Source organism: Physeter macrocephalus, chromosome 4 (genome assembly GCF_002837175.3).
Source record: "Physeter macrocephalus isolate SW-GA chromosome 4, ASM283717v5, whole genome shotgun sequence".
Taxonomy (NCBI): Eukaryota; Metazoa; Chordata; class Mammalia; order Artiodactyla; family Physeteridae; genus Physeter; species Physeter macrocephalus.
The window spans coordinates 52,953,860-52,978,462 of record NC_041217.1 but is presented as its reverse complement, the minus strand read 5'-3'; the positions used below and the strand labels follow the sequence as shown (position 1 = coordinate 52,978,462).

Here is a 24,603-nt window from a genome sequence, read left to right as displayed (position 1 = left end):
TACTCTCAGTGACAGAAATACTGCAAATCCAGTCACCAAGCCAGCAGGCAGTTTGGCTCAGGTCCTGGTCAGGATCCTGTGTCTGGGATTCTATACGTCTATAGAGATACAGGCTTCATTTAAGCCATCCTTCTAGGCATTGGTTAGCAGTCACTTTTGTCAGCCTCCTGTCATATAAGTGAGGATGCCCACTCTCACTTATAAACAGCCCTGGTTTTAAGCAGTGAGCCTGACTCTGCTTCCCACTTCATAGAGAACATATCTAGTCTTTGATACATTGCAGGAGTCAAATTACCAGTCTTTCTGCCTGCTTTATCCCAGAGCTGGGCAGCCAGTGGCTTCAGCTCTATACCTGCTTTGCACTCCCTTCTTTTTCTGATCCACAGATCTTGCTTTGACCCTGGCAATAACATTTAAATTTCCCCTTGTTGTGTTTTTTTTTTTTTTTTGCGGTACGCGGGCCTCTCACCGCCGCGGCCTCTCCCGTTGTGGAGCACAGGCTCCGGACGCGCAGGCCCAGCGGCCACGGCCCACGGGCCCAGCCGCTCCGCGACACACGGGATCCTCCCAGACCGGGGCACGAACCCGCGTCCCCTGCATCGGCAGGCGGACTCTCAACCACTGCGCCACCAGGGAAGCCCAAAATTCTGAATTCTTTTAGTAAAATAGAGACTGATTTTTTGTAAGTCTGTATAATAACAGAGTAGTGGCTAACAGAACACTTCCAAATAGAGACTCTGCCGGGACCTACTTTAATAAAGAGTGAGGAACTGCCTGTGATTAGTAATGTTTATTTGGGATAGCATGCTGTAAAAGACAGCATGAATATTTCCCCTATAATTTCCTATATATTCGTCATTTGCTTTTTAGGAAACATTTGTTTTTCTTCTGTAGATACTGGAAATGTGAACATCAACCCAAGTCCTCTCTAAACAACCATAAATTCAAAACCAGTGAGGTCAGATCACTGGGATTTGATTTGAACAAAAGTCTTGCATATTCTGATCTGAATTTGGAAGGGAATATAGCGTAGTCACTGCATGTACAGGGAGCTCTTTTACTACAACTCGATCATTGCCCCATTCTGCCAATTTCAATCAGGCAGCAAATATCAGTGAAGTGAGGAGACTCAGTGTTTCTTTCTCCTTCTTTCTCTACAGAAGGCATCACTATTCTGATGAGTCAAAAATGAAAGGCCACAATTATAGTGCAAATCCTCTGAGAAATAATGATGAATTTGAAAGGACAGGAGAAGACATATCTACACCAGCTACTGCACTCAGGAGTCAGATGATGGAGGAAATTGCTTCTTTGTTATTATGAGTGAAAGTTCTCAAAACAGTCACTACAAAGAACTTTCTATTCGAGTACCAAATTGCCAGACACAGAATATGAGGGGATTTGGTGTACTTTTCTTCTGAATAGGGCCTTCCTTCAAATGGCTCCTGATGCCAGTACAGGAAATGGCCAACTCTAAAGAGATTTCAGGTCTGCTGCAGATGTCCGTCCACTACTGGTAGCTTTTCAAAACTGTGCCAAGATGTGTCTCCTCATTTGCTTCTAGGTTCCAAAAGAGAGCTGGACCAAGAGATTGCCAAGGCTTGCTACTAGTGGTCTGTTTCCTGTGCGTTCTAGGGAATTCATGTTCCAAAGCTGTTAAGACTTTTCACGGTATGGGTTCAAGGATGCTCAGCATTTGAGATTAGTAGCTCGGGGCACAGAAAACAGATAAAGATTAGGCATAAATGTCCAATGTTTCCCTACGTAAATGAATCACACTGCAGAAAGTAGAAATAATCTTAATTTTTTTTTTTTAAGAAATTATCTTACCTTTAAATATATATACAACTCTTGGCTGTTACTGGGTGATTCAAATTCCAGGAAACCACATGTGAGGATTCTCACATCAAGTGGTTGCAGGTGAGCATGGCAGCCCCAGCTGCCCCATCCCTGCCCTGCCACCCAGCCCAGGCTGTTACATCCCTGAGTAGAGTTGGTGCCGGGCTTGGCTTCAGTCCCTCAGCCCTGCACAGAGGAGGCAGTTTCCAGCGCAAGCCAGACGGGCCCCAGCCTGCAGGGGACTGCAGTCTGAGAAGCCTTTTGAGTGAGGAGCCTTGACTATTTAGTGTGCACACACATGCACGTGCACACACCTTGAGCCTTCTCCATGCTGAAGTGTCACCAGCTTCTCAGCCTACCCACTCCAGAGCAAGCAAGAGAGGGGTGAGTATCAAGGGTCTCGGGCTACCTGTTTTCTCCAGGCTGGGCCTGTCCCATGTGAGGGCTGCACAAGAGCAGGGCAGGCAGGCGTCCTTACTCTGCCACTTCTGGACTTCCGGTCGCCCCTGTGTTTCCATCTCTGGATTACCACTTCAAGCTTCACTCCTCACGCTGTTCGAGTCTCTTCAGATCACCATCCTGCCTTTGCTCCCTATTTTCTCACTTCTCCTACTTCTTTCTTTCAAGTCCCCGCAAGAACGCAGTCAGCCCCCGAGGCCCGTGGTTCTCTCCCTCCCGCAGCCTGTGCCGCAGTGTCCCCCTCCCATCACGTCCCGCTCCCTCCACTTCCAACTTCTCTCCCTGACAACGTCCTTGTGACTTTCCCACAGCCCACGTGTCCACACAGCCGACACCGTGCTCCCCGTCCCCCCAGACTCCCGGCGCTCTCGCTACTCTGCAGAGTGCCCCGGCCCTTCAGGGTCAGAGGCCCTTCCACTCCTCGAAGAAACAGCAGCATCCAGGAAGCAGGGCTGCGTGCGAAAGCGCCCCCTTCAGGTCAGATGCAGAGTGCGACGGGAGGGTGAGCATCCTCCGACACAGGTGCGCAAGGAGCACGGCAAGGAGGTCACAGCGCGGGGCAGAGACAGCTACGGCTCAGCCGGAAGGCCCACCACGTCCTGCCTCATCCAGAGACTCGGTTCTACACATTCTGCTTCTTACACACAGACCCAACCTCAGCTCTTCAGGACCTCAAAACTAGTTTCTGTGAAAAGTCTGCAAGGAGCTCATGCACCAGAACCAGCAGGTAGTGTTGTCCTAGGCTGGAGGTGCTATCTTCCACTCTAGAAGTCCCTCTCCTCTCCTTTCCAATGAAATGACAACTTTATGGGCTTGAATGCACGGAGTCTGGGATATTTATGACGAGAAGTAGATTTAGTGGCCCTGAAGCAGACTAAATGATGAGTGAGTTTATGCAAATGAATATTTTCACGCTTTGTCGGAACGCGTAAATAACGTTAATCATGGGAGTAAACTGTGCTCCGCCCGTTGCTCTGCCTGCATCCTGGCGGCAGCGCTGACACGAGGCATCCATCCTGCCCTGGAATAGGTTCTCTGTGATGTCTGCTCGTGAACCAGTGAGCCAGAGAGGATTCCTGTGGCACCTCCAGCCCCAGGCTGCACCTTCCCACCTCGGGCTGCAGCGCAGGAATTCACACCAACCGCATCAGCAGCTGGCATCAACTCCAGACACCCCAAGGGGGCATCTGCACTAAATAACAAAAACCTGAGACACCTACCAGGCAGCAGCTGGCCTAAGGCACGTGCCCACTTTACCAGCCTCATTCGGGGCCATTCGCCCCTCCCCATCCTTCATCTCCCCGTTGCCCCCAAGCACACTAGCCTTTGCGCGAGTTCTTGAGTATCCCATATACCTCCTGCCTCGGGACCTGCGAGCTTCTCTCCGAGGCTGGCCCATTGCCTCGGCTAATTCACATCACTTTCTCAGAACAGTGTACGCACCCTTCCTAACGCCACCTCTCTCCACCCCAGACCATGTCAGGTCCTTCCATCTTAAGCTCTCGTAACAGTGTATCTTCCCTTCATAGCTCTAACACAGTGCCTAACTACATGCTGTATTTTTAGACTCATGTCATTAAGGTATGCCTCTCACACCAGGGTGTAAGCTGCCTGGTGGCAAGGCTCATATATGCTTTAAAAAAAATACTATATCTAAGAGTGCTTGGTACATGGGAGATAGATAATAAATACTTAAATATTTAAGAAGCTGATGAATGAATGGTAGTAAGAATGCACCTTAGGTGAGACAGAGAGCCCTATCGTGCCTGTGTAAACAAGCAGTGGACTGTTGTAGGGCATACTGGCTGAGAACAATGAAATCTATGGATAGTAATGGATGAAAACCTTGTTCTTAAAGACTATATTTTGTATAAAAGCATAAGGAAAGACTAGGATTTTTTTTGTAATTAGTAATAAGGATCCTAAAACAAGCAGTAGACAACCCAGCACCACCCATGGGAGAATGAGAGACGCCCAGGGGCAGGTCCCCAGGACCTGGGAGAAGGATTCAGTCTGGCTGACGAAAGAGACTCTTTCCTTGGACACTGTGGCTGAACATTAGCACTACCTTCCCGATGGGGAAGAGACAGAAACTAAGAACAGGGCACATTTGTGGTTAGTTGTACATAATTGAATGAATTTTATGTAGTTCTCATTACACAGCATGGACTTAGTGATTCTCGACAAATTCTTTGTTCATCACATAAAATCCTGTGTTGAAGAAGCCCTCTAGATATTATGATGTAGGGGTGCCAGAACTCACTAGGTCCAAATTGGCTTTTAAAGTCAAGTTTCTGGTGGACAAACCAAATAAACAGCCCCACTTAGAGAATTCGATCTTAAAGAAGTTTATTTTTGTCTGGGTGTGCTTCATATTATACCAGAACCAATTACAAATGTTTAAAATAGCTAAACTTAAAAAAATGTGTCTGATGCTTTTATATGTAAAAGCATTTTCAAAAACAATAATAATGTCAATAAACAGAGTATCAGATTTGACAAGGTAGATCACTAAGTGGTTGAAAAACTTCTCCCAGAGGATGTTGATTAACATTTCCCTCCGTCCTGGAGGGCACTGGAAACAGGCCATCCTTGGCCTGGATTTATTCAACGTCTGTAGCCACGATCTGGATGAAGATATTTAAGACATGTTTATCAAACCTGAAGCTGCTACAAAGTTCAGAGGTAGGGATAATAGCTCTATAATCTTGGCCATGTTACTTAATCCACTGGACTCTCCATTTCCTCATCTATAAAATGGGGATAATGATGCCTTTTTCAGAGAGTTATTGTGAAGAATTAACGAGCTAAAAGTATGTAAAGTGAGCCAGTAAAGTTAGTTATCCTCCTTCATATGCAGAGTGGTGATAGCAGGATTTAAAAAAAGTCTCAAGTTGGAAAAATAGGCTGAAACTAACAATTATTATACCAAAATAAAAGGGGAATCCTACATTTAGTTTTCAAAAAAAATGACTTTAGGGAAGGATCCACACAAAACAATGGCACATGAAGAAAACAAATGAGTGGCAAACAAACAAACAAAAACAGAATATCAAAAAACAAACTTGGAATAATATCAAATCATGTTCTTCCAAAATATGACAATGTCATTTAGTCTTGATCAAGGTTTTGCTATAGCAGTCATTCAGTCCTATCCGTTAAAGGAAGGTTGTGTGTCGTACAATTCAGTCCAATGATTCCTGGGGAACTGACTTCAGGAATGGATAAACGTTGCTGTGAACATACCCCACTGTGTTTTATTTTATAATCGTTTGATTTATTTAAAATATTTGAGTTACTTTCAGAGTACACCTGCATATAAGCAAAAACTTACTGAAAACTCACATAATGGGAGAGATCTGACCCAACAGTGTTCCTGGGATGGAGTTCTCCAAGTTTTCAGGGCCACCAGCACAGCAGGCTCCTACAGGGCCACCACAGGCCTCAACTACATGAGTACTAGAGTCAGAGTCAAATACTAACCTCCCCTTCTCCCCAGATCGTGAGCTGACTCTTTCTTCTTCTTTACTATAAATTGTAAAAAATAGCTACTTGATAGTAAGATCAAAACTAATTTTATTTATTTATTTAATTTCTTGCAAAATGATTAGTTGTTTTTAAGATGATTTTTTTTTAAACTTCTTATGCCTCCCAAAGCAGAAGGATTGCTATATTAGAGATGGAATTTGATCATGCTTTGGATACCCCAGGTCAGTGGCTACAGACTGTAGTCTAGGGTCTGGCTCTGGGCTCTGCAGGTTTCTGGCTTCTAAGGTGGTTCCAGTTTCTGGCGTTCCCTCATGGGTCTGTCTGTGACCTAAAATTCCATAATTAAACAAAAAAATAACAAAAGTCAAGCTACGAAGAGGGCGGGGAATGGACTTGACTCCCTACTCTGGAAGGCCAGCATTGCTCTCTGAAATGATAGAATAAGAGGAAAAAGACCGGACCAGGAAGCCAGAGCCATGAGTCTTGTCCTAGTTCTGACTGTGGTCAAATTTCTTAACTCACTGAGATATGGTACTCTCATCTGTAAAGCGAGTGGCTGCAGCTAGATTGTCTTTAGAATCCTCTCCAGCTCTGAAATTCTATGATCTGTTAACGGCCTCAGCACATAGGTAGATTGGCCTTTTGGGGATTTATGGATTCCCCCGCAAATCCCCACCAAGAGTGGCAGTAATGAGTTAAAAAGCATGAATGTTTAAGACTCACAGGGCTGGCAGTGAAGCTCTACAGTTTCTAAAAATGTCTCCTATCTTTCCTCATTATCTGATTCACAGAACCTAATTTAATGGTGAAATTCCGGAACGGCATGCCAGAACCTCCGTCTGTGACATGAAAGATGGTCATCTTGGGCATGGGGCTCAGTTACGAATGACTTGCCATATGCTCAAGCACTCTGTCATTTGCCTCCAGCTGTTTATACATCACACCGAAGCCAGGAGAAGTGCCAGTAACAAACCATCAGCAACAACAAAAATAGCAATTTATGCAAGGTTTTTGAGACACAATTGCTGCTGCTGTAAATCATTTACCACTCCAAACTGGTATTTTAGGTTGAACTGCATGAACTTGCCAATTTCATAGATAAAAAAATGAATAACTAGCAATAGTTTCATATGGTTAAATCTACACAAAAATCCCTGATAGCTGGGGAAAGTAGAGTTCTACAGGCCTCCTTCTGTGTGCAGTACAATAGAAGGAAGATAGATGACAGTCCAAACACAAAGCCAGGACACGTGGAGGCTAAATGGTTGTTATACAACAAAAGGACAATTATGGAGATGCTTTCTGCAAGTAGTGGAATTAGGTGAGGATTCAAGGAAAAGAACAAATTCACTATTTCTAGAGTTAACAAAAATTAATAGAAAAATGACAGAGTCACAAAGTTTCAAAAGTTTTTAAAAATTTGATGTACCTGATTATGAAGGCAACACAAGGGGAAACAGAGAGCTGGAGAGAAACAATGTTGTATCCTTTGAGCCCTGGATCCAGCTATGCCTGAAGCTAGATATTCCTGGACTTTTCAGTTACATGAGTCTTCCCATTACAAAACATACTCACACATACACACAAGTAAGAATTATGATATACACAAAAGCTTATGATGCTAGACCAGACTGTCTTAAAATGTTGAAATGAATCACAGAGAGGCAGGACCCATTTCATATCAAAAATTCAAAAAAGCTTAGGCTTCTAGTCTGATTCACAAATCCATGGGGTCAAGCCCCAGGTAACTGAAAACTACAGAGATGAACTGTTTAGCTAAGATTCTGGGTAAAAGAAAAAAGAATATGTTTCCTGTCAAAACAGGAGAAATGAAAGAGAAGCTTCTCACATCCATAGATTCGGCCAGTGTGTTAGTGTCTAATGCAGAGCTGAGAAGGAAAGAGTCAGGCTATTTCACAGTTAGGTCTTCAGAATATAAGACAGAAGCAAGCTTGTTATGCCCTCATTCAGAGGCAAGAAGTTGGAGGTGAGGTGAACTGTGTAAAATTACACAAGCCAAGAGCTAAGATTTGATTAAAATTATCAAATTATTAGATTAAAGCTATTAGAATAGTCCCATATTATTCTAATAATAAAAATATTAGAATAGTACTCAATGTTCCAAGTCAATTTTGTCTCTTTTCTGAGCTGGTTAAACATTTGTGGATGTGCAATGCAGAAAGTAACAGCCAGCTGCTCTTTGGGTCCTAAGTCTTCCTGCCTACATGCTGCTCTTATAATTTACTGTTTCAGGCAAACGAAGATTGATTTTAATTTACTGCCAGAATTTGTGGCATGGGCAAAGGATAAGTTGGAACCAAAAACACATTTTGCTTTTATTTTTTATTTTTTATTTTTTTTTGTGGTATGCGGGCCTCCCTCTGCTGCGGCCTCTCCCGTTGCGGAGCACAGGCTCCGGACGCGCAGGCTCAGCGGCCATGGCTCACGGGCCCAGCCGCTCCGCGGCATGTGGGATCCTCCCAGACCGGGGCGCGAACCCGGTTCCCCTGCATCGGCAGGCGGACGCGCAACCACTGCGCCACCAGGGAAGCCCCACATTTTGCTTTTTACCCTCTATTAGTCACCATTTGAAAATCAGTACTCAGCGTTCACCCCATTCGTGGCTCCAGGCAACCAAACGAAAATTGTGTACTCTTCCCAATTCCGACTGATGATGCGTTGTGCCATTATCCTGTGAGCTAATATGATTTCAGTAGCTGCTGTCTCATCTGACAAATATGCCTTCAGAATCCAGGCTCGAGCACATGAATCTGCAGCTAGGAGTTTAACATGACTTATACTCCCAAGTCCCTCACTACAGCTTCTGTATGCAGCATATGACTTAAGATAGAAGAGTAAAGACACCAGAGAGTTTTTTTTTTTTTCTTTCTTATCCCATCATCGAATTGGTTTTGGACATTCCTTCCATCCTTGTGGCCATCTATTACATATTGAGGGCCTCCTATGTGCCTTGGAACAACTTAGCTGCTAGGAAGACGGTGATGAGTAAGACAGTCTTTCCAGTGGTTCAGCTTCTTTGTTATATATAGGGATGATCAAAGGAAGAGACAGAGAAGAGGAAGAATTCTAGTCTGGAGAGGTGTGAGAAAGTATTCTAAAAGTACTCCAAAGTGGGGATGCAGAATTACAATGTACCCAAAAAAGAATGCCAATGCTCTACCCCATAGGTCGGTAATTAAAACATTAGCAGCTAATATTTGTTGAGTGCTTATTTTGTACTGTGCATTTTGCTAAGGTTTAACTCCTTTAATCCTTATTACAACCCTGTGAGGCAGGTACTGTCAATATATTCACTTTAGAGACGGGAAGAATGAGGCTCAGGGAAGCTAAGAAACCCACGTCTAAAATAAGGGACCTTGGGCTTCCCTGGTGGCGCAGTGATTGAGAGTCCGCCTGCCGATGCAGGGGAAACGGGTTCGTGCCCCGGTCCGGGAGGATCCCACATGCCGCGGAGCAGCTGGGCTCGTGAGCCATGGCCGCTGAGCCTGCGCGTCCGGAGCCTGTGCTCCGCAGCGGGAGAGGCCACAGTGGTGAGAGGCCCGCGTAAAGCAAAAAAATAAATAAATAAATAAATAAACAAACAAACAAATAAATAAATAAATAAGGGACCTCAAGGCAATGGAGTTGCAACACAGCCCTATTTCCTATCTAAACTCTTAGCTGCTATGCTATACTGCACTAATTTACTGGTAAACTTATATCCTGCCAATTTGGGACACGTGGTATTTCTCAAGATGAGTTTTCAAAATGGGTTAAAAAAAAAAAAAGCCATGTCTTCTCAAAAGTTAGAAATGAATCTGCTTGAGGACAGGGCCTGAAGGTGGGCCTCTGCTACAAATCACGAGTGGGGTGTGGTCCAGCCTCTGCGGCCCACATCGAATCCCCTCCCAGCCAGCACCTGAGCACGTCCTGCTGCCGCAGCCGGGCTGCGGGAAGGTGGGAGCTCTGCTCCGGGTGCGCTCAGCTCGGCTTCTGGCCAGGGTCACTCTCCTCAGCACAGAGACCCGGGAGCTGACCAGGTCTCTGTGGGAACGCTGGCCTCAGATCAGAAGTCAAGAAATTACTTATGAGCACAGCCCTGCTATGCAGACATTTTTACCAACAAAGAGAAAAAAATCAGGAGAGCGATAAAGGGAAGGAGAGAGGGAAAAAACACTTGGCCAAGGCCAGACAGGGTCAACCAATTAAGCCTCCCAACTTTTGGCCAAATGTTGATTCCTTGTTCACTGGTGACAAGTCAGGAATGGACTCTAAATTGTGCAAATCTATTTGAGGGAAGCGAGGCTGGCAGTGGCGATATCAGTACTGGCACATGTTAATGAGAGCAGTAACAGCCAATTTGAAAATGGCCTTTCGTTCATGGACTGGTAGTATTTTCTGGTCTCTAAGAAACCAAATAAAATTAAAATGCACCATTAATAACAAAACAATACTATCCCCCTTCCCTTTCAGATGCGACTGCGTCTGATCAAAGTTGAATTATTAAATGTCTATAGATTAATCCCATAACTCTCAAGGGCCTGGAGTTTGTAATTTTCCTGAAAAAACAGGCACAATCTATACCGTGAAAAATTTAATTGCACTTTAATTACCAGTTAGGCTGACTAGCATGAGATATGGGTGCCTTCAATTTCTAACAGTCATTATGATTCCAAGAGAATTCTGAAGGGAAATAATTGAATCTCTGGGGAGTATTCTCTTCTTCTGCCACTGCCAAAATCAAAACGAGAGCAGGAAAAGATGTAAAGGGTGATTCAGATTCTTCCAGATCATAACCCAGGACGGCCCCCAGCAATAATAAACTGGCCGTTCCCAGGCAGCTGCACTACACATTTGGTAATAGGCTAAGACAGAAATCGGTTTCCTGCAGTTGAGTTCTGGTACGTTAAACAGATAAAGGCTCTGGTCTGGGGTGTTTCTTTTTCTTTTTAAAATCAGATCCAAGATAGCATACTCGTTTCTTGGTTTCTCGGCGCTGGGCCCCCGTGTGGGCATGTGCCCTCCACCTCCACAGCACACGCGCACACACAGGCTCCTCTCCCACCTGTTTCCACGATGTTTCAAAAACATGATTTCCAAAGGAACTAGGGAAGAAAGTAACACTATCGCAGAAGTCTCTAGCAAAAATGGAAAAGGGAAGAATTCAAGAGGATACAAGTTTAGACTTCTAACGCTTTCACTTTATCAGAGAACCGACTGCCTGGGGAAAGGGCAGCCTCCTGAGAGCTGGTGCGGGAGGTGAAGCCGACCACTCCTCTCCTGTCCTCAAGCCCATGTTGGCCTCCTAGACGCCCCAAGGTTCTTGAGGTGTTTGCTGTGTGTGTGTGTGTGTGTGTGTGTGTGTGTGTGTGTGTGTGTGTGTGTGTAGGTGTGTTTTTCCATCTAGATTGCAGAATGCATCGGCCTCTTCTGGGGGACACTGTCCCACGCCAGCACAGGACTTTTTTTTTTTTTTGGCGGTACGCGGGCCTCTCACTGTTGTGGCCTCTCCCGTGGTGGAGCACAGGCTCCGGATGCGCAGGCTCAGCGGCCATGGCTCACGGGCCCAGCCACTCCGCGGAATGTGGGATCTTCCCAGACCGGGGCACAAACCCGTGTCTCCTGCATCGGCAGGCGGGCTCTCAACCACTGCGCCACCAGGGAAGCCCAGGACTTTTTATAATGGGAAGAAATGCGGCTGTGCTTTTTTAAAGTCAGGCTGGGGTCAAAATATGATTTTTCACAAGGTCTCCAAAAGCTTAGAGCTCTGTACTGACTGCAGCTGCTCTGTGCTGCCGGGTTCATCACCTCAGTGTTAGTGATCATTTGGTAGCTGGATTACAATTTTGTCTGCCAGGTAAATGTTCAGATGTTCAGAATCATCTGCCACTTTTCTCTTCTCCAACTGTGTATCCGTTTTCCTTCTCCAAGCCTCTGTATCAAACCTGCACCGACATACAGTGCTGCACTGGGCTTGGGCGGGATTTGCATGTCCCTCTCTCAGGGACCCAACAGCTGGGTTGAACAGCTCCCATCCCAGCCATGTGGGTCCCAATCTACAGAGGAAGCACAGGCCCCTTCTTACGGAGCCCCATGGGTCAAGAGGAGGAGGTAGCAGAGTGTAACTCTGCCATCAATACTTAAGAGGTGCCCCTTCTCGGGGCACCTGCCGTTGAGTTCCTTGGGGTGGCAGCTAGGCCCACAGCCACAAGATACTCAGGTTAGGAACAGAGAGGGGGACAACGTCAGAACGCCATTCTACAGATCACCAAGTAAAGACTGCGAGCTTGTAGCATGAGGAAGCGAGACGCAGCAGACCTCCTAGCTCGGGCAAAGTTGACAGGAGGACAGCAGGGACGCCGAAGACAGGATCCAGGCCAGCCCAGCACAGAGCTGTTCTCAGGGCCACGCTGCTCAGGGATAATTCCTGAGTGGGAAGGAATGGGGGACTGGTAGCAGAAACGCTTCCATATCCTTGCCAATCTATTACTCCTAAGCATTTGGAGTAAACTATATTGAGTCTTCATTATAGGTGGTGAGCTCTCTCTCTTTGTCATCTTCACCAAGCCCCAAGATAAAGGAACCCTCTAGGTAGCTGATATGCCCAATTTACCATCAGAGCCAAGATTTTGGTCTCAGAGGCAAACCTAGGTGAGCAGGCTGCTTTGGGAGCTATCCATTTCACCAGCAGAAGCCGATTTCACCAGGTTTAACAGTTCTCCCTGCTGCCTGGGCAGAGGAGGCTTTCCTCCCTCCATTCATGCTCTGTGGGTGGAAGCCAGGATAGCACAGCTCCTGAGTTAGAACGTCTCTTTTTTTTTGTGTGTGTGTGGTACGCGGGCCTCTCACTGTTGTGGCCTCTCCCGTTTGCGGAGCACAGGCTCCAGACACGCAGGCTCAGCGGCCATGGCTCACAGGCGCAGCTGCTCCGTGGCATGTGGGAGCCTCCCGGACCGGGGCACGAACCCGTGTCCCCTGCATCGGCAGGCGGGCTCTCAACCACTGCGCCACCAGGGAAGCCCAGAACGTCTCTTTTGAGCCAACACTGCCTCCTTTGCTGGGTACCAAGCAGAGGCCTCTCACCCAACAGGCTAGGAGAGGCTTGTGTTCACAGAACACAGAACCGAGAGTCTAGAACCCGTGCTGGGGCTCCTCAAGTGGGCCCAGCAACCTGGACTGATGACCTGTCCCGGGACAATGACCACTGCAACTGTGGGGCTCTAACGGGGGGCACCCAGTCCGAGTCTCCCCCAGATGTTCCGTACTCCATTTCCAGAATTGTAAAGGTCCTCGTACAGACAGGACTGGAACTGACAAATGAGTAGGATTGGTCAGGTCATTCTGCAGCACCGCCTCCCCGTCACTCACCGAAAGCTGTATCTCCACTCGAGTCACTCCTTCCAGGCCCGGTGGGCCGGCTTGAGAACTGATCGACGCTCTGAGCTGCACCCCCGCTGGTCCGCTCTCTTCGGAGCCTTGAGGGGCTGCACGTCCCTGGACCTGATCAGCAGCATTAGGTTTGAGGAGGCTGGAAAGGGAAAGCCATCAGGGCTTCTGTGCCTAGCCCGTATGAGCCCCGGGGTCTGCATCAGAATGCTGCAATTTGAATGAAGGAACTGAACTGGGAGCTGTGGAGAGAGGACCAGTTTCCAAAGAAGTCCTCAGTGGAAAACTAAAATATGATGGCAGCAGGATGCTACAAATGAATCCAGCTGCTAAAGCCACGTGGCCTGGGAGACTGAGGAAATGCTGTTGCCACATGGAGGCAGACTGAAAAAAAAAATTACTAGGGAAGATTTTTTAGTAGCTATTGAGATGATCAGATATGCTGGCCAAAGACCCCAGCGCCCGTGTCCTTCCGATATTATTTTCTCGCCTCCCTTCAGGCTCACTGGTGCATCTTCCAATTCAAGAGGGCCTCCTGTCTCTGAACGGAGGACTAGTCCCTCTCAGAATTTAAAAATGTGAAGGCTGCATTGCAGCTGTCACATTCGGGCAGAGCAATGATGCAGACTCCTCCAGCCTTCCCAATATCCTGGTGTGATGCGAGCGAACAACGTGCAGCAGGTAGACAGAGCGCTAAAGTGCAAAGCACAACCCTTATTTATAGATCAAACACCTGCCATCAATTTAAACAGTAGTTATCTAACTTGAAAGTTGAGCAAGAGACTGAATGCCCCCTTGAAGCAAGCAATTTTGAAGCAGCAGTTCATGTATACAGATGTGTTTAAAGCCTACTTCAGAATGCTGTAATTATCATCAAAAAGACAGTTTCCATTAGATATCTGTTATGCTTTTAGTATCTGTACTCCCAGACAGATTTGAACAAATGGTGAAAGCCTTGGGTTTCGTAACACTATACTTTTAACATTATTTCTTTAAAGGACCGGGGCTTAGGATCTTCAGAATTTGGAAAACCATCTGCTCAGAGGTTTTTGGAACAGATGATGATACAATTTGGCTGTTCCTGTCATTTTGCCTTTTCAACCACAGTTCTATGTCCAGCCTCTCTCTCTACCAGATATATAACAAACTTAATATTTAGAGCAAGCTACCTTCCTAAACACAAATCAGTGAAGAGTGAAGGCATCTCTAATCACAAGCAAATAGTGGGGGGGGCGGGTAGTGGTGGTGGCATGAATTGGGGGATTGGGATTGACATATATACACTAATATGAATAAAATAGATAACTAATAAGAACCTGCTGTATAAAAAATAAAAATAAATCACAAGCAAATAACAACCATCATTTCTTGAATGTTAAAAATTAGGCGATATGTGGTACAGGTGCACCATGGATATTATTCCATTAATATTTTTGATGAACTCTTGAAGGTTGGTATTATTACCTTCACTTCACAAATAATAAAAACTGAGGTTCTGAGAGGTTAAGTACACTGTCTGAGAGCACCCAGCTAGTAAGTGCAAAAGAATTTGGATTTGACCATGGGTTGGCCTGGCTCCAAAGCCCTTGTTCTTTCCTCTACATCATACTAGCTTAGAAAAAGGCCCTTCTTTTTTGCACAGATTGTCTCAAAATTGATTTTCCACTTACAGGGATATGGAATGTCCTTCTGAAAGTAGGTGATGACTGTGTTCAGTGGCTGGAAATTGGTTTGACCTCTGGGACATGAGTCAGCCCAAGAACAGGATTTGGCTGCAGGCCACATCAGTCAGACACGTCATTTCCCTCAGTGATATTTCTTCTCCCCCAGGAAATCATAAGAATGGATTGGAGACCTTTTACATTCTTTATAATTCTAAAATTCTATATGTTTCTGAGTCATGATTGCTTTACCCTCTGCACTGATGAGGACAGGCTTGTGCTCCGAAGGACCTGTACTATTTCAGTTCCCTCAATGTGCCAGTCCTCCTCAAGCAGGAGCTGTTCCCGTGGACTGTAACACCCTCCCCGCTCCACCAGGTACCTCGACTGCTGTGTGATGAAGGGACAAGGCAAGGCGTGAATGCAGACATGTCTTCGCTGTGCTCTGTGGACGGTGTGCCTCCCCGTTTCCTCCTTTATGACCAACATAACACCTACAGCCCGAGTCAACCCTGAGTGAGGGAGGTACGTTGTCTGGGAAAACATGCTTGGGGTTAGGTCTAGGGAACCATCCCCTCATCAGGGTAACCTACAGAGAACATTCCCAGTCACCTGTCAGGCATGAGAAACTCACCCAGTAGCAGGAATAAAAAAAGAGAGAGGCAGCCACTCAAAGGGGCAGGGTGATAGAGAAGCACTACCTTGTTTATCAGGATATAATAATTAGCACCTCTTTTTTCTTTTTTGGTACAAGCTACTGTGAGTGAGTGAGTGAATCTGAAAAATGGGCAAGCCGGAGAGTTTGGTTTGAGCAAGGATGGAGAGGCAGCCTGGGTATGGAGGAAGATGAAGATACAGAGTGGGAGTAATGGTGATGAGACGGCTTCTTTCATTTGCAAAGGTCCCTGAGATAAAATTTACAAGGGTCAACACACAGCCTGAGAGGCAAACCTCCCTCCCCCGGGTGCAGGCTCAGCAGCTGGCCTCAGAATAAGATTAAATGAATCCAACCCTTGAAGGAGGGAGGCTGCCCAGGCAGAAGAATCACACCTTATAGATGGCAAGAAAGAAAGCTATTCCCTAGCCTAAGGGCATTTGGGAGAAGTACATGGATAGTAATTATCTGAAAAGAGATAACCAAAAAAGATTTCGGAAGGCCAAGCCCCAGTTAAACTAATCTACTCAACCTTTACAGAAAGGCTAAAGACTAGGTGGGTAACGGCCTACCCATCAAAGAGCTTATTATGATTTCTAGACGCTCCACAGAAGGGCTGCAAATAAGACCAGAGCTGGAGAAAGGCTCTGGAAACCACAAAGCAGAAGTGGGACTAACTAGGAGTAGCTGTCCTCAGGAGGAAGGCAACATTTAGAGTTTAGATGTCATCAGAATATTAGCACCAAAACTGTTCTTTCATTTGGGTTACCTCATGGGGCCTCATCTATGCGTAGATGAATCACTGGTATGAAATGAGCTAAAATAATAATTGTAGTTGCTTTTAGGTGATGGGGTTGTTTGGAGGAGTCCATTGTTGTACCTTTTTAAAAAAACAATGATAGTATAATTTTTATAATCAGAAGGGAAAGAAGGGAAAATAAACAGAAGTCCAAATGCTGTCCTTAAATCCTGTGAAAGCTGCAAAAAGGAACCTAAGTCCAGGTCAGCACACTTACTGTCTAGCAAAGGAGTAAAACATGACTATTACATGAACTATTAAATACGGTTTGAACTGCAGTTCCAAGGGAAAGCACTCAAATTTCTGGGATCCTCCTGCTTTGAACAGAAACAATTTTATGATGTCATTTATAGCCATGTCCGATCGTCCAAACCATTGTCTTCACAGGAATATTAGAAAATTAAGGTGGAAAAATTTGTGAGGCAGCAGCAAGTGTAAGGACAGATACAGCTCAGCTTTTTAAAAGAAGATTCCTTCTTTCCTGATCTTCTCATTTAATTGAGAGCGAAAAGAGAACTTCATTGTTACACCACACACTTGTTTCAAAGGCTTGTCCTTCTAGTACTGAACACGTGCAGCCCCAGGGACCTGTGAAATGGATGCTGCTGCAGGATTTTACTTAAACGACATGTCTGATCTCCTGTGCTGTGTAACTGGCATTGCTGAGGAGCTGCTCTTTCCAAAGGATTTGAGGTCACTTAGCTTGTACCGGCTCTGCCAGGAGCTCCAATGAGGAAGACTTCGGGACATTACACCTGACAGAACTTTAGAATTCGCAGCAGGTATATTTTCCTCTGCTTCCGGATCCTTGGGAATGACCTTATACCGTGGATTCCATCACACATACACTCTCTTCACTGAAGGCTCCCAGGACATCTTCGTCACAAAAGGGCCTCGGTTAGTGCTTGAGATGGAGTGTAAACCAAGCTCACGGAGGACCAGGCTGGACAAGGCCAGAGCAAGACAACGGTCTTGATCCCTTCTCCACATCTCCAGGTACAGCCTCCAAGGAAAACAACTTTAAGGCAAGCCAGGCAACTGCTGCTACCACATGGTGGGATCTTCAGTGTAAGAAACAGAAGATAGTCTTATATCTGTGACCCACCCCCTGCCACTATGCCCCAAGGCTCCTTCCCAGACACGCAGGGATGGAGACTCCATTTGTGGCTAAGCATTCCCACTGACTTGCCAGGGGTTGGGGCTCTAGTTTGGGATATGCTCCGGTCTTCCTTCTAAAGTTATAAACAGTCAAAACTTAATGGAAATCTGGGACCCAGTGTTGCTCCTTATCCACAACTACAAGAAGCCAAATATCCCAACCAGAAGAAAACAGGAACACGGAGGAGGCTCTTGTTGACAAATGGAACATCATGGTGGCAGAACCAGAAGAGCTGCTGGTTAGCTCAGCATGAAGGGTCCTTTCCTCCCGCCCAAGGGTGCACGGGGACATCACACCTGTGTTCCCCTTCTTCCCTCGGTCACCCAGTCCCAGCAGCACGCTCTAATTTTTCTTGAAGTGTAGCTTATGGATAACCTGCATCAGAATAGTTGGGGCCAACCAAGGAGATACTAGAGAGTTGGGGCCTAGGGAATCTGTATGCTGAACCCCCAAGCCACCCTGATGCACATTAACATTTGAGCATCACACCCAAGGAAGTACTCAGACCCTGTTGCCAACAGCAACCTGACGGGTGGTGGCAGAAGCCACTGTGTCCCTGCAGCGCCTCCTCTGTGTGGCTGCTGTCCTGCTCGATGGCATGAGAATACCCTTCACGGATAAGGATGGTGACAAAAGGTAACATCGTTAGCACTTTGTAGCCTACAGAGTTTCTCCAAAGCCACTGTCTCGTCACATCAACCCCTCTGAGGTATGAATTAGAATCTCTATTTCCACAAACTCAGAAATCATGTGCCCTAAAAATACTGCACAGCCTGCTGCTAAGTAGCTGAGTTGAGGCTGTGGACCTGGGTTTGGCGATTCTAAAGCCTATGATCCAGCCATTCATTAGAGCTGCCCTTCAAGTGTCCACAGTGGCCGCCCTGCACCGTTTACCTGCTCTGGGTGAGTGGGTGGGTAAGATGCGGCTCACGGTTCTTTTAAAAGAGCAGTGCACCTCTGTGGAAGAAGATGGGCCAGGGTACCTCAAAGAGATTTGGGGCAAAGCCTTGGGGTGTGGGGAGGGGTCAGCATGTCCGGTGAAGCTTAAAGGGGACAAAACAACAGACCCAGGAGATCCTTCCTACAGTCAGCCACTACCAGGTATCTATGCCAGGAAACCAAGATTTTCTCCGAATGGATTACAATTGAGCAGAAGAGAAAGTCAAGTCTGTTTCCTTGCAGACCTCAGTGGCAAACGCCCCACAGAGAGCGTTCCTTGGGGGCACAGCACCCTCACTCTATCCAGACAGGCCAGGGGGAGTGGGGCTCACTCTGGCGTTGGCTGTAATCACTCTCAGCTAAGCAGGATCCTCAGACACACTTCGGAATGGGAGACTGAAACAATGCGATATTCAGCTGAGCCAGTGCAAGGCCAGATATCACGTAATCCAAGGCGACCTCCACTGTGAGGGGTCCCCTTTATCTGCGTAGGAAAAGCCATAACCAGATGCCGCCAGCTGCTGCCCAGCCCCAGGGGCTCAGGCCTTTCACTGGGACACTATACGGGTGCAGCGTCCTTTGCATGGTGCTCACTTCCCCAGCTGAGGCCGAGGACTCAGCAACCGTTCTCCGCGACCCCACTGACCTCCGGTCCACTGCTGTCACTGCCGCTCCGCGTGGCTCCTCCACCGGCCCACGTGGCACTTGGTCTCAGTACCTCCTCTACTTCTTCAACCAAAAGACATTTGTACACATGTGACATAAGGCCCATTAAAAAAAAAATCCTCCAGTGAGACTGTCCTCAAATCTACCAGAACAGGGCTGAGCCAAAGTGAGTGTTCAATAAACAGAACCGGAGGATGAGCAAGACATGCCCTGCTCTGTCAGCCCAGGGCGGGTGCCTTGAAGCACCCAGATGCTGTGAGAGCAAAGGGGTTTTCATTCTCTGTCTCCCTAATGATTTTATTTTTTAAAATTTATTTTATTTATTTTTATTTTTGGCTGCGTTGGGTCTTCGTTGCGGTGCGCAGGCTTCTCATTGCAGTGGCTTCTCTTGCTGCGGAGGATGGCGCGTGCGGGCTTCAGTAGTTGTGGCGCACGGGCCCAGCTGCTCTGCGGCATGTGGGATCTGCCCGGGCCAGGGCTCGAACCCGTGTCCCCTGCATTGGCAGGCGGGTTCTTATCCACTGCGCCACCACGGAAGCCCCTGTCTCCCTAATTATTACAGTCACCCTCAGGCACTAGGGCCCTGCAGAGGGAGAGTTCAGCCCTTTGGTGTGAAATACAGAGTGACAGAGGCCTTCGGCGCTTCAGAAGAAAAGGACTGGATAAGCAAGTACAAAAGGGAACACAGGAGCTTCCCAGGTGGCGCAGTGGTTAAGAAGCCGCCTGCCAATGCAGAGGACACAGGTTCGAGCCCTGGTCCAGGAAGATCCCACATGCCACGGAGCAACTAAACCCGTGCGCCACAACTACTGAGACTGCGCTCTATAGCCCGGGTGCTGCAACTACTGAAGCCCGAGCGCCTAGAGCCCGTGCTCCTCAACAAGAGAAGCCACTGCAATGAGAAGCCCGCGTACCACAATGAAGAGTAGCCCCCGCTCGCCACAACTAGAGAAAGCCCGCGCACAGCAATGAAGGCCCAACACGGTCAAAAAATAAAAATAAAAATAAAAAATCTTAAAAAAAAAAAAAAGGGAACACAGGAATGGCATTTAGAGGACCTGATTCATATCTTCTTTCTTTTCCATCTTCTTTAGGACAATTTTTAAATCCATTTTATCTCTCTCTTCCTCCCTCTCTGCTCCTTCCCTAAGCTTTTCTGTGCTTGAGCTCTCCCTCCCCTCCCGCCTCCCCCAACACACAGAAGTGTGGGTGCGCCTCTGTTTCCGAGGCTGTAGCATCTGTGCTCAGAGAAGCATACATTAGAAAGGCAGGGAAGGAAGAGGGGAAATAAAAGCAAGTATCCTTTAAACCTCAACCATCTAAATCCTACCACCAGTCTTGGTTGGATTTATCAAATTCAGCCACATGGCCAATTTTCACAGATGCTCATTCAAGAAGCTCTCACCGTGCCCACGTGCGCTTTATTGACTCTCTCTCTGATTTGTTTTTTTTCCCCCAAGTCGTTCACTTAGGTGGTCGGGCGACCTTTCAGAGAAGCCTGGACGCGGGATTTCTGCTCTCCTTTTCCGCTGAAGGGAGGACGGGCACAGTGGCAAGAATGCCAAACGAGAAAAGAAACTTGGAATGACTCCCCCGATTCAGTCCCAGTCTTGCCCCGGGAGGAAACCGCACTGGCGCGGAAGCTCTGGCGGAGCCCCGGGCGCCGCGGGCCAGGCGAGGCTCCGTTCCGCTCCTTAATGCTGACTGCGGCCGGGGACGGGGCAGCGCGCCCGAATCACGGCGAGATGCCAGCCCTTCGCACCGAGGGACCCAGAGGCCCGGGGCCACGCTTTCCGTGACGCGGCGGCCTCCGCGCCCGCTCATGTCTACAAGGGAGGCTCCTACCCCCCTTGCTTTCGGCGCAGCCAGCTGATGAGCGGCGTCTAAAAGCGCCAGGGCCCAGGCCACTCAGCACTGCTCCCGACGTGGGCGAAGACCACGCTGCCTGCACAGCCTTGGCCCTGGGGCGCTGCACACAGCTGGCCACCGACCAAAATATCTGTCACCATTTAGGCAAATGGCCTGAAAGAAGAGATGCTTCATAGCGGGGTATCGCCTCCATACTGGGCACCACTAAAGGTTTCCTGTATAAATGAACCGGGAGATGAAGGGGTGACAGGGCCAACAAAACGAAGTCATGGTTCTCTCAAACCGCAGGCGGAGCTTCCACTGAGGAACCTCTGACAATGAAGACCCACCAAGTGCTCAGCAGATATCTGGATATGTCACCCTAGGGAGGACCCCTGAGAAGCTACTCCAGACACACGAGAACACAGCTTTGCCATAAGGCACACAGACATTAAAGGAAGAAGTGCTACCACGACTCCTGGCAATTTGTGCCAGCACTTCCTAGCCATCACCCTTGGGAAGCCTTTTCTATTTCCCCACCTTTTCCTAGACTCGGAGCTCTCAGGGCAGCTCCCAATGACCTCCTCTAGAAGGCTTTCCACCTGCCTGTCGTCTAAGTCCTTCTCCAGTTGTTCCTGCCTGTCCCAGTCCCAGATCTAGAAGGAGATTCTACCACTGGTAGTCACGGGGATGAGATTTCTAAGTGGCTGTATTAGTCTGCTGCGACCGCTACACCAAAATACTATAAACTGGGTGGCTTAAATGACAGACAGTTATTTCTTACAGTTCTAGAAGCTGGGAATTACAAATTCAAGGTGCCAGCTGATTCAGTTCCTGGTGAGAATCCTCTTCCTGGCTTGCAGACAACCCTCTTCTTACTGTGTCCTCACAGCAGAGAGAAAGAGAGAGCTAGCTTTCTGGTCTCTTCTTATAATCCCATCACGAGGACCCCACTCTCATGACCTTATCTAAATCTAATACCTCCAAAGGCCCACCTTCCAACACCATCACACTGGGGGTTAGGGCTTCAACATATACAATCTGGGGGGACACAGACGTTCAGTCTGTAACAGCTGCCCCTTCATCTAGTCTGCTTCCTGATCTCCAGGCCAGGAAGTGCTAATAACGTGGGATGAGGCCACCCTTGGTCTTCCCTGAACATCTCGCCCCTCCATCCACTTTTCTTACTGCCTTTGTGGCTTCTGTTGTGTGCTCACCTCTCCCATGAGAGTCGAAGCCCCTTTGAGAGAGGAATTGATGATAAAAGCACTTATTGAGCATGTGCCCACTGTTCTAAATACACTGTCACTTAATTCTTATGGCAATCTGTGAGAGAGACATGAATTGTTCCTATTTTACATCCACAGAAAGCTCAAGTTTGGAAGAAGTAACTTGCCCAAGGTCATGCCCCAGCAAAGGCTTTTCTCAGACTAGAATTGAAGTCTCTCTACAAAACTCTCGGTTACTTTCTCCCCTGAAAGCAGAAACCTCCTTTTAGTTACCTTTGTATCCCTGCTCCTACTTGTAGCACCTAGCACAGTGCTGTATATGTTGTATTTACTTATATACTCGTTAAATAAAAATTAAAGAATGTGCATCCTACATTCACTCATTCAGATTTTTAAAAAGTGTACAGCTGAGTAATATTAAGTATATTCACATTGTTGTGGATGAGATCTCCAGAACTTTTTTTCATCTTGCAAAACTGAAACTCTGTACCCATTGAACAACCCCCCATTTCCCCTTCCCCCAACCCCTGGCAGCCACTATTCTACTTTCTGTTTCTGAGTTTGATTACTTTAGATGCCTCATCTGAGTGGAATCATGCAGTATTTGTCTTTTTGTGACTCTCTTATTTCACTTGCATAATGTCCTCAAGGTTCATCCATGTGGTCACAAAAGCAAGATTTCCTTCTTTTTTATGGCTGAATATTATTCCGATATATATTCCACTAGGTTTTATAAATGCCCTATCTCATCAAGTTGCTTTCTTAACACCCCTTCTTAATTTCACTTCACTCACAGAAGAGCTTTAATAATACGACCACTACCCCCACCAGCTGTTGAGCTCTGGCACTGTGCTAATTGATCCTCTCACTTTGTGCTCACGGTAACCCTTGAAGGTCATTGTTGTGATCTGCAGGTGAGGAAATGGAAGCCAGGGAGATGAAATAACATATTCAAGGTCACAGGACTTCAAAGTGCAGCAATCTGGATCTCTGACGCTCTTCCAGGCTCCTCTGACTCTACAGCGTGCTTTCCTCCATTAATCTGTACTTCCTCTCAGTGAGTGACAAAACAGAAAGAGACACTGAGGACCAGACACATGAGGTGACACCAAGGATGCTCTGCCCATTAGCTACAGAGGTGGGGTGGACCCCTGAACTCATGACTCCTGGCCCAGGGCTCTCTTCCCTGCTCACCTGCCACCCACCTCACCAGGCCATTCCCAATCTAGGTGACCTGTGGGTGTGACTTCTTACTCAATCCAAATCCCATACCTTCCTCAAGGCCCAGATCAAGACTCACTTCTTCCTGACCAAATGCTCCGACATTCCTCGTACTTTGCTTCCCTTTTGCTTTGCATGGACAAATCCAGTACCTTCTCGCAGGTAGTGTTATATACTGCTTTATGATCCTCCAAGGAAGGCTGCACGCTTCCCTTCCCCTCATACCACCTAACAGCATCCTGGGGATGTGGCTGGCCCTTGATAAATACTTTCTGACCGGATGCACCATAGAACTATGCAATTTAAGAGCCTCCTTAGGGAACATCTGGCTTAACACTCTCATTTTCCAGTTGAGAAACTGGGTCCCAGAGACGTGTAGTGACTTGTCTGGTTACAGAGCTAATTAGTGAAGACTCGGGCCCGGAACCCAGTCTTCTGTCTCCTGGTTGGTGCTTTCCTGCTGCTCTGGGGGCTGGGCCCCATCTAACCAGGAGATTTTCGCATTTCTCTGCATCAGAATTGTGTCCTAAGGCCCTAAGTGGGCAAACACAAGGAAAGAGAGGTTAAATCCTACATTCAGTCATTTTAAGGGGATATGAAAGTACTACTTTTTAATTTCTAGAGGGGAAGAAAAAGTGAAAAGGAATACTGACCAGAGAAAAGTAAAGACTAGTGAAAAATTCCCAGTTCTTATACAGATATTAAATAGCTGAAAGACAAGATAGTCTCTCACAGCGCTTCTTCCTCTGCCCCCTCCCACCCCAATATTGCTTGCTTTTAAGCAAGGCCAAGGAGAAGGCAATTCTCTCCAGGGCAAAGTGTGAAAATCTAGAGGGGACATTAACATTTTATGACCTCAACATTTTTAATAAATTAACTTTATTAAAGGATCGCTGGTTTTTTAGTACCTTGAAAATGAAAGATACTATACCTTCTAGAAAATATATATTCACCTCATTTGCAGGTTTGCTGCGTTGATACATCTACCCACATCTCTCTTTCCACTACAAGGAAAGGAAATCATACATTTCTGTAGCATTTTATAGTTTATAAAATATCTGAATGCATTATTTTTTAAAATGCTTATTCTTATAATAGACGGGGGATTATATGATGGAGGTATTATTTATTTAATCCACAAATGATTTTTGAGAGCCTACTGTGTGCTGGGCACTATTCTAGGCCTTAGGGATACAGGATTACACAAAGCAGAGGAAGTTCCTGCTCTCCTGGAGACTATATTCCAATGAGCT

At 46.9% G+C, this 24,603-nt stretch overlaps 1 protein-coding gene across 2 annotated transcripts in view; it reads right to left on the bottom strand.

The window, feature by feature from the left end:
- SMYD3 (SET and MYND domain containing 3) overlaps positions 1 to 24,603 on the bottom strand; it is a 725,308-nt gene that overhangs the window by 61,500 nt on the left and 639,205 nt on the right. Inside the window, exon 11 of one of the 2 annotated variants that reach the window (XM_024133702.2) lies at positions 19,040 to 19,115. The exons of the other annotated variant lie outside the window; for it this stretch is intronic. Within the exon in view, the coding sequence (XP_023989470.1) occupies positions 19,049 to 19,115 (67 nt within the window). The 3' untranslated portion in view covers positions 19,040 to 19,048. Of the gene's footprint in view, positions 1 to 19,039; positions 19,116 to 24,603 lie in introns of those variants that run through there. 2 annotated transcript variants of the gene reach the window in all.